General features: G+C 34.2%; 1 protein-coding gene across 4 annotated transcripts in view; it reads right to left on the bottom strand.

Annotated features, from left to right (window-relative positions):
- The window catches only part of ATP8A1 (ATPase phospholipid transporting 8A1), a 94607-nt gene that overhangs the window by 50098 nt on the left and 31415 nt on the right, over nt 1–13094 (bottom strand). For 3 of the 4 annotated variants that reach the window (XM_042871480.1, XM_042871481.1, XM_042871483.1), the window contains 8 exons: nt 11853–11980; nt 10111–10188; nt 9329–9417; nt 7884–7928; nt 5705–5777; nt 4312–4417; nt 3610–3692; nt 3408–3457 (listed from right to left, as the gene is read on the bottom strand). In XM_042871480.1, the coding sequence (XP_042727414.1) occupies nt 3408–3457; nt 3610–3692; nt 4312–4417; nt 5705–5777; nt 7884–7928; nt 9329–9417; nt 10111–10188; nt 11853–11980 (652 nt within the window). The remainder of the gene's footprint in view (nt 1–3407; nt 3458–3609; nt 3693–4311; nt 4418–5704; nt 5778–7883; nt 7929–9328; nt 9418–10110; nt 10189–11852; nt 11981–13094) is intronic. The other variant, XM_042871482.1, reaches the window with a different exon arrangement.

Here is a 13094-nt window from a genome sequence, read left to right as displayed (position 1 = left end):
CTATAATAAAGGCAACTTCTGAGATTCACTTTGCTTCCTGGCATGATTGTTCAGCCTATAGCTATCTTAATTTATTATATCTGTCTGAATGTGAAGACTGTGGAGGAACCTGTTATTTAGGGTTTGTCTTTCTAAAATGTATATATTTATAAAAGTGTTTATATACATATACACACACAAACACACAAGTTTATACACACATATCCTCCCTTACAGCTACTAACAAAGTTGTCTTGTAATACCAGAATCTGAAGTTAGATTGCATGGTGATCAATCTTTCAAAGATATATTAGAGAATAACCAAGGTTTTCCTGCAGCTTTCTGAAAGTTGAGCTATGAAGACAGCTATTGAACCTTGGCTGAAATACATTTCTCTTAAAAGTGCAAGAAAGGCAGGACTTACTGTCAAAGACTTCTAACTTTTTATGTGCGTTTTCACTGCAGTGACAGTATTATTTATTTTTCGTGGTGAAATACAGAAACCACAAAAATTGCACTACTGCACATAACTGTCAGTGTGATACCAACTTTTTGTTATGTTTTTTTCTCATAGGAGGTAGAATATCTGGTAAGTCCCATGGAATTGACATGAGATTATAGATTGCCAGAAGCAATCATAAGGAGACAGAAACACTCTTGATGAGCCCCTTATTAATACATAATGTCTATCTCAAGTTTAAGATAAAAAAAACATCAGAGTTTAACCATGCAAACACAGAAAACAAGCACTGCTACCTACCCAAGCTAGATAACTACTCTATCAGCCATTTGTTCTTTTTCTACATTTAGAAGTATTTCTCTCCAGATGGAAAACAAAACAGAAATCCAGGCTCCTATTTGGAGAAGGGGTAAAATCTCAAATGCTCTAGAAGGCCTTATGTTTGCTCAGAACAACAGCCAAGGCAATGTGCATTATTCATAAAACTGGTTTGAGGTGCGGGACTACTCAACCTCTTGATGCATTCTGGACAAGTTACAGTCTCTACATCAGAAGCCTTACCCTGTAACTAACCATGGTAACTAACCATGGTAACTTACCCTGTAACTAACATCTGCTAGGATGTGGAGACGTGCTCCAGGGATGCAAGTGAAAATTAGTGAATTAAATCCATAGATGCTGCGTATTCCAGATACTGAAATATAATTATCAATGGAATTAATTTTAATAGACTTTACTACTAATCTAACAAGCAGGTATCACCAAAACCTCCATCAGGAACACTGCTGATGTAATGTCATGTTGCACTGATGAGCAATTTGTGCACTGGTAATAGAGACAGCTTATGCTTACTGAAATGAGGAATCACATGCTCAAATTTGTACTCGTTTTCCTACTCTCTACCTAGTTAGGTGAAAAGACAGTGCATGTACTCAGCACATGGCAGCAGAGGGTCTGACAAAATAATGTCTGATATGGAAGTGCGTATGAAACAAAAGCATGGAATTGAATGCCAAAATACTGGTACTCATTGACATTCATTGACACTTGCTGAACATTTATGGAGACCAAACAGAGGATGTGAGCACAGTAAGGTGGTGGGTGGTCCATTTCAGCAGTGGTGATGGTCACTTTTGCTGGTACAGATTTTTACGAGCACAGCCTACCGGCTCTTTTTCATCACTAGCAAAAAAACACAGCTAATGGTGGTGACTGTGTTGAAAGATAGTGTTTTGTAGCTGAGAATTTGCCCCATCAAATAGTGTTAGTCCTAGTATCTTCTGTAGCTTCCATGGAAATAAATAGGAGGCATTATTTCTGGAGAGATCAATGCAGGATATTGTATACTACTACTATTTTCACAAGCACATATACAGTCACTGTAAAAAGAGGATACCATAAAACAACTCCATCAACCATTTCTACAAGTTCTACTTCTGTAATTTCTCTTCAGAAGTGCTTTATCAAATGTTGACACTGTTACATTCTATTTGCTGAACAGACGTATCTGGCTTGCGTAGGAAGATAGCAAGAAATCTGTATGCATTTCTTCTGGGGCAAAAACACCCTAGAACACCTGGAAACTCTTTACTCAGGAGTGTTGACTGTTACAAACTACTCATCCGATGATAACATGTTCCTACCCACACAGTTTGTGTTGGGTTTTGGAGCAAAAAATTCTTCTGTTGTGGAACAAGGGTGACCTCTAGTGCTTCCAGTAAGTCAGTTCCAAGTAAAGCTAAACACAACAAGAACAAAAACAGCTACAGAAACTGAGTGCTTGGTAAACTTGGGTTATTGGTATCCACTGAAAACCTAAATCCTCCAAAGGCTCGCTACATTTTCAGAACACAGAATGAGAAAAAGTGCCTACAGGAGAATGAAATCATGGCCTAAGCCTGAAAATTTTCAATTATATCTTCCACAATAGATATGAAAATATTAATTAAAGTTAATTGCAAGCATTCATTAATATACATTCAAAACACTAAAAAATGTATTTGAAGCATTATTGTTTTATTCTATTCCACAGACTTTTTCCCTATGTTTCACATTATTTCTTTTATCATAAATCACAGGCAACTGTCTATCTTCAACCCCGTCACTTCTACTGCTTTGGAATTTACTTATTGAATCTTCAAGGTAAGCTCAAGTGAACCAAAACAGGACAGGGAAAGGTAAATAATGGTCACTTTACACATGCACAATTGTAAGAAACCATTATAAAAAAAAGAAGAGATTCAGTACAGAAATTTCTTCCCCATCCCGTGACAAAGTAAGCAACAGGACTACATGAATGCTTAAAAAATAAATTGCAATCATGTATACAATTTAAATTAGTTTACATAACAAATGAAAAAAACCTGCATACTATGAGGATCTTTACAATTCCAATTTCTTGGACAGGCATTTTTAATCAAAAGCAAGGTAAGTGAAAAGTCACTTTCCAAGAAAACAAATCGATGCTCTAGGGTTCCAGCTCAGTTAAGAATGGACTCCAATCTGGATTATCTAAATAAATCAAAAACATGTATATGCAAAGACATTCTATCAGTCAAAGCAAACATAAATTATCTGTAGCACTTGAGGCTTCCCCTTGCTTCCAAATATAAATTTCAAAACATCAGATTACTCTAGCACTTTCAAGAATATATTTAACTTGAAGTATTTTACTTTACTATTTCACTTCACATCATTTTTTGAGGTTCTCGAGAGTAAAAATTTTGGGAAATGAGCAAAAGCAAATGTGAAAAATATTAGCAAAAAAGATAACACAGAATGTGTCTCCATAAACATTTTGTCAGAAAAACAGAAGTTTGGTCTTAATCATGTGCATTACATTGCCTCATCACATATTATAGAAACAAAAGCCAAGTCTGTAGAGCTTGCCTGTAAGAATATAAAAAAACATTATTTTTTATCCATGATAAATTCAATGTACTTTCACAAACAGACATTAAGTGCTTACCTTGTAAATTCTAGCACATTTAGCAATTCATATCTTTCTTCATGTCCCAACTGAAAAACAAAAGTGAGAATTAATGCAAAAAAATCCAAAGCAGAAGAATCAAAGAAACATCTGGATATGTACCATGATGCAGTTATTCAATAATTACTTAATATGGTAACAGTAAATACACCACACTGTAATGTTTCCCCAAAGAACTTACAGATTCTATAATTACTGAGTCAGGTGTCCTTCCAGTGAATACAAAACGAAGATGTCTTGCTGCTCTGACCAATGCTCCCTCATCTGCAACAAATCAATTAGTAGTACTTTTTTTTACAAGATGTACGAAGAAACTGTTAGTTTGCCCCATGATTTAATGGATGCTTTTGATTTTGCCTTGCTTTGTTCTCTCCTGAATTCAAAAACATCCTATGAACGAGAGTTGGCTTGAACTAGACCTTTTGTGCTATACTTTTTTTCTCACTCTCAAAGGATCTTATCATTACTTTTATCCCATTGAAAACATATTTTGTTCATTTTTGATTACAAACTCTTTGTTCTAAATTCCATGGTTACCAAGTACAGATAAGTTCACAAGCAAGGACATACATTTATGTTCCAGTTAGATTTTCATTTGCATTTGAGTACTTCCATCAGACATTCACAGCTATCTAATGACAGCTTAGGAACAGAACATGGTTAATTACTCTTTGCCCTTACATAACCTGTATATATTTTCTAAAGCAAATCAGAAAAGTCCGAGTTCCTATTTTTTAGACAAAACAGTCTAGCTGATATCTACTCTTTTTTTGAGAGATGCTTTCTTCTTTAATTTCAGAAGATAGTTCAAAATAATTAATTTTAAACAAAATTTGCATGTTGAGTATGCATGTTTATGTTCTCCGAATTACTCGACTCTCACCTGGAGATGCTGCTTGATATATAATCTTATCACCTTCTCTTTCTGGAACAGCTGTATGACACACTGCCATCATTGTCAAAAACTCACATATTATAGGTGCAGTTGGCTAAAAAAATGGCAGAAAATGTTTAACAATTTAATCGATAAGTTACTAAAGTGTAATAATAGATACGGACAAACAATAACCAATAAAATGCTAATGGAAGATTGCTCTTTTGAACATCAACAGATAAGCCCACCAGACATTATCTGTCTGTGTATCAACTTCAGCGTGCAGAATAACTTCTCATCTGTGCACTTCAATATAAGGTATGCAGATAGAGTTTATATAATTTACAATCATAGAATCAAAAATGAAAAACCATAAACACAGAGAAATTCAAACAAGTATTTTATAGGGAAGGCAAGTACAAATGATGAAAATGCAAAATGATTTCACAGCTAATTCTTATTATTGATGAAAGTCTCTTTCGATTTGAGCTGTTTTATTAAAACTATTCCTTCCTGCATTGCTTTTGTCTAACACCTTATTTATTAACATAGTTTTTAAGAACCTTTGGAAAGACTTAGCAACCAAACTTGAAAGTCATGTACAAAATAACATAAGGTCAGGCAGCTAGTTCTTAAAGGAAGACACTAAGATAAGCGTCTCAAACACTTCAAAATCTGCAAAGCTGAAAGAACTTCAGATAGTTTAACCAAAGGAGGGAAAAATAATATATCTAAGCAGAAATAACTGACTGTTTTTGACTAATAAGAACTAAAAAATATATTAGTACAGATTAAGTTCGCAAAATGAATCAAATTATTCCAAAGGAAACTATTATATTTCCCTTAAATAAGCTCAAAGTAGTCACCTCAATCAAGGTTTTTTGTAGCATATATTCAGTATCTGTGATCAGTGTTAGAATGTCAACCATAAAGATGAAATTAATTACCTTATAAAATAATATCTGAAAACGTAACAATTCCACACTGAAACACTAATGAGTAACTTACAGAACTCAAACAAATTCAAAGCTCTTGCGAGCAGGTTTGTCCCTCTTACATCGCAAACCCCCGGATTCTTTTGGGCATCTTTAAAGGTCTATGCTAGAGATTCTTTTCCAAATCGCTTACAAATGCATTTAACATACATTGTTGAAATTAGATTGAAATTTTAAAGGATCTTGCCCATATTATATACACTTAATACTATATATCTACCAGAAAACAGATTTATTTCCAGGTGGATCTAATCAACATGCATCAGCAATGAATAATGTAAAGATATTCATGAGGGCATGCTGATTCTGTATGAGAACATATTTTCCCTCACAGGAAAACACTTTGACTTGCTAAAAGCAACACTGAAAATTCAGAAAACAATGGTAATTGTTTCTGTATTACTTACATGATTATTTTGAAGATTCTCCAGTAGTGATGAGTCACTAAACATTTTTTCATCTCCATTTTGTGAGCCCTGCCTAGAAATAATTTGGTAAAAGAGAGATCACCATTAGCATATACTTAATAGTTCATATGCAAATAATCCACATTTCCGTGCTCAGGTCAAACATAAATTTTGGTTTAAGATGTTACAAGAATGGCTGTAGTTGCACACAGTGCAAAAATGAAGGAAATAGGAATTTGTTAGAGGTCAAAGTTTACCTAATTTTAATAAACCTTATACAAATACACTTGAATTCAGGTATGTTTTTCTGCTCACTTCAGATAACACAGGATAAAGTTTTCAAAGCAAGACTGGCTTCTTGTTATCTGATTTCCACTGAAGGATATTATTGGAAGGACTTAGAACAACACAAACCTGGAAGAACTTAAATTTCTTAAGAAATTAACAGCTTTGTCATAGGTTTGCAATGTGTTTGCAGAAAAGAAAGTCATACCTGAAGGAGTAAGCAAACTGAGTTCAGACATTATGGAACAAACATTCTGTTTGTTTCCCATTACTCATGACTAAAATAACCTAATTTGATGTATAAAGGACACAGAAGTAAGGATGAAGTAGCAAAGGATTGAAGAGACACTAGATGGAGATAGTCCTTGAGAAACAGTCTTACACTAACACTCACACTGCAGAGGTCTTCTGGCTGAAGTAGCTACTTCTAGAAAGACTTCTTATCAACTGATTGCCGAGCATCAAGACAATCCAGTTGAGTTTGAATCTCAGTGACATAGAACAGTTCTGAAAAATGAACCCTCTCAGAGGAAAATATTATTTTCATTTATTTTGGATTTTGCCCTGTAGTGATTTTCATTGAAGGATAAGCCATGTTTCTCTCAAAGGCAGTCTAAAGATCTTTTATGAAAACCAAAAAAGTGAGCTGTTATACTCTTGAATTACCCTGAAGGAATGTAAAACGACAGCATTCTGCACAACTACTCAAGGACAGATTTTTCCAAAAGCCTGTTATGAAGTGAGAAATTCAAAGCATCCTCAATCACCAAGATTTATATTTATTTACTTTAAATGCAGAGCAGCTGGGCAAAATGTTAGCAGTTTCATACTCATTCAATTTATTTATAAATTTCAAGCTTTGATTGCTTAAAATTTTTAGACAAAGACTTTAGGATATTTTTCAGATTCTCAGTACTAAATCTGAAAAATACTTGTAGGTATAACTGTTTTCCAGGTAGACAGAAAATATCTATAATTAAAAAAAAAATATTTAAAAGCTTTGGAATTTGGTACATTATTTAAGTCTAGAAATATTAGTCAAGCAGATGTTTTTAATTACAATGGACCTCCACACAAAAAATAATTTTCCTGAGTATTTTAATTTGTGAATGTTTACATGTCATTGATAGCTTATAAAGTACTGCTTTTTTTTTTTTTTTTTTTTTTTTAAACACAGTTTTGTGCGACATATCTTGCCATGACTTTCAAGAAATACAATAAGAATAGTTTAAAGATTGTAAGTGACTTTTGTCCTCAATTTACCTCAGTTTATTTTGAAAAAGACTAAATATTTAGTTTAAGAAAGAACAATGAAGGAAATGTAAGGCATCATGCAGTAGGCAACAGCAAGGAAGTCAGGACTCAGTCTTTCCTGAGGGCCCCTGTTAAGAGATTGTCTCCTCAAAGGAATCTGTTATCTCAGTTTCAATAAAGAATTAAGTAAAGGTAATTCTCTAAAACCATTTGCAGGAAGCAAAATACTAACACTAACTTATGTATTTTTTACTCTCAAACATTATTTTTCGAACACCTTAGGGATTATTACTAAACCGTTACGGGATAACAGGAGAAAAGTGTGACCAAAGTTACCACAGTACCATGTACCTTTATAAAAAACAAAGTTTTCTTCAGTATACAATTTGGATTTGTACACGATTACCGGTAGGATACCTCAGTGACCCTATCATCAATTCTATCCCAGAGTACAGATCTGAATGCCAGAGAATTCTGATTCATAAATTGGTGTAAGACTTGGTTGGGCTGCATCAACTCGAAGATAAAATGACTTTTGAGTAAAATATTCTGCAATAAACCATCTTTCTGAAAAAATCTCACTGTTTTTAAGCTTCAGTTTTAAACAAATACCACATACTGCTTGATTCTGAGAGCTTACCAATCATCTGAAGGAACACTATAGTCCTCAAGTTCAGGGCAATCGCTGCACATGAAGCAAGAGAGGAAGAGAGGAAGAGAAATAGGGATAGGAAAAAGAATCACAAAGGCTAAAAAAAAATTGGATTATGTATAAAAGAGAAGGCAGTTAATGAAATTAAATGACTAAAAAAAAGTAAAGCTATCTCAACTGAGTATTTTGCTAGTGCCTAGAAAATAACACTGCAAAAAATATTATATTTCTCTTGAGGCTTTATAAAGCAAAAGCTATCATTTTCATCCATGCCTGCTTACTAACTTCTACCAGTTGAACAAATTACAATTCTTACTTTATATTTCAATATACACTTGAACAATGTTTTGATTGTAAACAAAAGGTAAGTTTTAATTTTTGTTATGATAACAAAACTTATCTGAGTTCAAATATTCAAAAGCATAGCTAGCCATTGCAAATCAGGATTCAACCCGGTGATGACAATTAGCTGACTTAGCTGATGTAGAGTTGTGTGTGTGTGCACAAGTAGATATATAAAATATCAGGTTTAGAATGGCACTTTATTACAGGTCTTAAATTAAAAAAACCAACACAGTATGGTTAAGGATCAAAGTTTCTCAAAACAGAAAGTTGACATTAGAATCCTCAAAACTATCCAAATGATAAGGCCACACTGCTGGCTTAAGCCATAAACTTAATCTCACAGACTTGCTTGGTCTCTGCCCACTTTCAGAGGTATCTAATTACCAGCTTACTGATCAGAATAGGTCCAGCATCTCTCATACTGGGCAGCCATGCTGTCACTTAAAATATAAATGCTTCTGCTCTATTCACTGCTCTAAAGAATTTAATTTAAGTGAACCACCTTGGAAGTTTGAAGCCTTTGCAAACTCAGTTGAAGAATTTGTCTGCAACTACTGACAAATAAGTAACAAAATTCTTTGTTTGCATTTATCTGGAGACATCTCGTAATAGCAACACCAATACCATGAGTTATGTAATTTAAACAATCCTCATAAAAGCTATCTAGATTATGTGGTAGAGCACGGCAGTTCAAGTTCTTGTTCATCCTCTATTATCTAGTGAAAAAGCATGCAAAATATGAAGCGTGAACCAATAAGGAAGTCCATGCACTTTCGCAAATTTGAAGGCAGACTTTGCTTTTTAAAAAAATAAAAGAAACAAACACTGAACAGACACAGTAACAGAAAAAAAAACAAGTATACTGAAGTTGTGTTACAGCAGTAAGGATAGCTATACTTTTGCTTGCAGAAAGAAGCATTCATGCTTCCTATTAATAGCATATCATAGTCACAAACAAATTGATCCCTAGTTGCATCTACTGCTTCTACTACTAAGTTTATTATGGTGTTAATTTAACTGTGTTCAAATATGCATAGGCAGAGGAAAGGCATACAAGTAAACAAATAAATATATAATAAAATACCTACCCATAAGCAACTCCTGCCACAGTACATTTTTTAAATTGCATGACGTTACATGTCAGAGTACCCGTTTTGTCAGAAAATATGTATTTGACCTAAATGAACGATGAAATCATTATGTATTAATTTTGGCAGTTACTTACATATCTAGTACAATTTCGGCTATAAACACAATAAAGTAAATATATTTTTACCACTTCCACAATCTTCAAAGCATCACAGAACAATCTAAGTTGGAACGGACTTTAAGGTCCTTCCAAGCTCCTGCTGTAGGCAGGGCTGTCACCCACCAGATCAGATTGCCCAGGGCCCTATCCAACCTGGCTTGAAAGCCTCCAGGGATGGGGCATCCACAGCTTCTTTGGTCAGCCTATTAAAGTGCAACACCACTCTGAGTGAAGAATGTCTTCTGTGTATCTAATCTAAATCTATCCTCTTTTAGTTTAAATTACCCCATGTCTATCACTATACTCCCTGACAAAGAATCCTCCCCACCCTTTATGTACTGGAAGAATGCTACAGGGCCCAAATACAGTTCTACAAAGTCAGACTTTCAGAAAACAAAGAACACACAACTGAGCTCCTGTGAAAAGTGACTGCTTTTACAATATTAAGAGGGAACTCCAAAACAAAATGCAGAATTTATCTGTCAAAATTAAGAAAATGTAAAATAAAGAAAAACATGTAAAATAAAAAGACTAAGGCACATATGTTTTTAAAAATAAGCTCTCACTTATTTAAGTATTTAAATTTTAAAACACTGACTTAGAGCCAGTAATCTTCTCTACCTGCCCAAGTTCTTCATTGAGATTGGAAGTCCGAGCCATTGCAGCAGTGTCAGTAGGTTCATAATGCATGTCTATGTCCTATAAGAAAAATGAAAGCATATGTTTCAAAATTATCTTTCCAGAACTTGTTATGAAAAAAAAAATCTGGCACCTAATCAGCAAAGAAAAACACAGAAGAACAGATTGAACACAAAGACAAGGGATCTACTTCTATTTATTTCAACATGGGAGCCACAAACACAATCGGATCACTTCCAAATATCTCCAAAAGAAATTAGATTTTCCGTTTTAACATCAGAATCTGTAAAGACTAAGATTTCACAGAATACTGGAGGTAATCTGAGTACTAGCAAAACTGTCAAACCCGTGCACCTAAAACAGATTTGTCAACTGACAGAAACATTGTAACATTTAGCGTGAAGCAAGTCTTAACTATCCACATTGTTCCCACTTCTGAATACTACCATAAACATTCTTTAAACTGAAGACAGAGATAAATTTAAGAGTACACAATAACTTCAGGATACATTGTTAGTTGTTTTCTTTCTTCTCTCTCATCTTTAGTCCTTCCTCCCCCCCCCCAGAACAAACCCAAACAAAAACAGTTCCATTTAAAATACAGTAAAAATAAGAAAACACTGCTAAAGTATGGCAGTATAGTGCTACAAATTGCAAATAGCCAAATTCTCTATACTGATACCTCATGTACACACAGAAGGATTATCCTTAAGATAGAAAACATCCAGAGTTCCCTATTAACATAAATGTATTTAAGGACAACAAATCCCTCATTATGTGAAATAGAGGGAACAGAAGTTACAACTGTCTCCTTTAGGATTCGGTCCATAGACACTAGTTGCCAATCTGCACATTCAATGTAGGTTAGCGTTTACTGAATAGGGAACACAAAGGAACAAATTCCTCCCATTCTTTTATAATTTGCATGATAATTTTGCCATAGCACAAAAGAAATAAAAAATAGCTGACTACTCACAAAAATATTTAACTTTTACAATGAAGTATGATTTTGCTAATGAGTGTTTTATCTCTGTCTACCTGACCTCACACAAATCTACTTCATGCCCTTGACCAAGGAATCAGATTAAAGAGTTGACAATGGCATGAGTAACTCACATTTAGATAAAACTGAAAAACTGAAGGCATGATAAAAAAAAATCCCTTATGTGGCTTTAAGAAAAAAGAAAAACACAAAAAACCCCCAAACCAATATTTGTCCCACAAGCAACCCAACTGATAACCCTTTTTCCAATGGCAGAAAAAGAAACTATTCAAATGTTCTTTATACACTCTGCAAAAGATAATAATAATAGACAATGGTTTTGTTCCAAAACCTTTAAAGTGCAGTGGCAGAAAAAGCAAAAAGGCTACATATAGGGAAAAAACAAAGAAATATGGGCTAAGCTCAGAAAAAATACAAAAAATGAAACAATACAAAACTCCTCTAGGATGCAAGATACTTTCTTCTGATCATTCTGGCTGAAGATCTGATGCCTCAGAATTAATGAGAAAGAACAAAGCACTGTAAAAAGTGCTACAAATAGCTTGTATGAGTATAAAATGGTAAATAAAGCCACATATAATTACCTTCTTGGGTCTCAGTAATAATAAACAGCACTCTTAAGTATTAACCATAAGAAAATAAACCTATATATAAACAAGTGTTTAACTTAATTGCAAGCCACTCAGTTTTAGACATTAATATTTATTATAGAAATATTTACCCAATTTATGAAATATGCTTGGATAAATTTAACAACTTCAAGTGTAACCAACAAACTGATCGGAATTAGATTATTGAAGAGAATGATAAAAGTCAAGAAGTTCAAACCAAAGTTGCTTGCTCCACCATCTGCCAAAAAAAAACAAAGCAAAACAGAAAACATTTAAGACCATATTCCAAAGCAAGCGTATGTAGTGTATTCAGAACACTGCTGATTTTATAATTCTGTCTAAAAAGACACCTAAGAATTTATAAATTACTGCCTTAAAAACTGTATGCAGCAAGAAAGGTTCCTTAAACAACATGAACCATCAGCAATTTAAGAGTACTGAGGCTACATTCCACAACAATGAATAACAAGATCAACGTGTTAGCCCATGTTAAGAAGTACTCTTGTGTTAGCCTATATAGGCTTATGACCATCGCTTGGAAATTATCTGGTTTTAGCAGTGCCTACAGCCTGATATTAAGAGAGAAGAAAAGAGAAATAGAGCAAGGATCAGAAACTGAGTTTCACGGTGGCTAAGATTTTTCAAAATTGTGGCCTGTTGCAGAAGGCTGCCCTCCAGAAAATCAGCAGCTCTCCCAGTTGAAAATCCCGGTGATCCTGTTCCAGTCCTTTTATTGTACACACTGCCCCCTTGCATTTCTACTGCATGCGATTCAGAATTGCTTCAAAAACACATGCTGTTTTATTTTTTTCTGTTGTGGCCAAAAAAAAAAAATAATAATCCATCAGCGTGCTCAGGGTCATCAATTGGTGTCCTCTACAAACATCCTTCTGACAGATACAGGGCTGTGGCTGTGGGCCTATGCCATGTGGACCTGCTTGTTACAGTAAAATCCAAGTTTTGGATACTTTCATTAATACCAATTCTAGCATCAAACGAAGTACAAATTTGGAAGATCATGGAGGTAACACTTATTCTAACTAATGGCAATCTAGATTAAATTAAGTTTGATACATACTGCTGGTTAAAAATAAAAATTGTGCCAACAAAATTCCAAATAGCATTCCTCAGAACAGAAAAGACGGAACTCTAATGAGAATGTAATTAAATAAACAACAGAGTTCAATAAAGGTAAAGAGGAATAAATTGCTTCTTACGTATTAGCAGTACCTTGATCAAGAACAATTCTAAAGGGCATAACTTAAAGAAACATCAGAAGTCCATTTAATCATGTAAGGAAGTGGACTGATAAGGACAATCACTTGAAAATCCCATCAAATCTCAGTGGCCAC

Source organism: Lagopus leucura, unplaced genomic scaffold, assembly GCF_019238085.1.
Source record: "Lagopus leucura isolate 7727_CA_CO unplaced genomic scaffold, USGS_WTPT01 Super-Scaffold_100004, whole genome shotgun sequence".
NCBI classification, from domain to species: Eukaryota; Metazoa; Chordata; class Aves; order Galliformes; family Phasianidae; genus Lagopus; species Lagopus leucura.
This window is presented reverse-complemented; position numbering and strand designations above follow the sequence as displayed.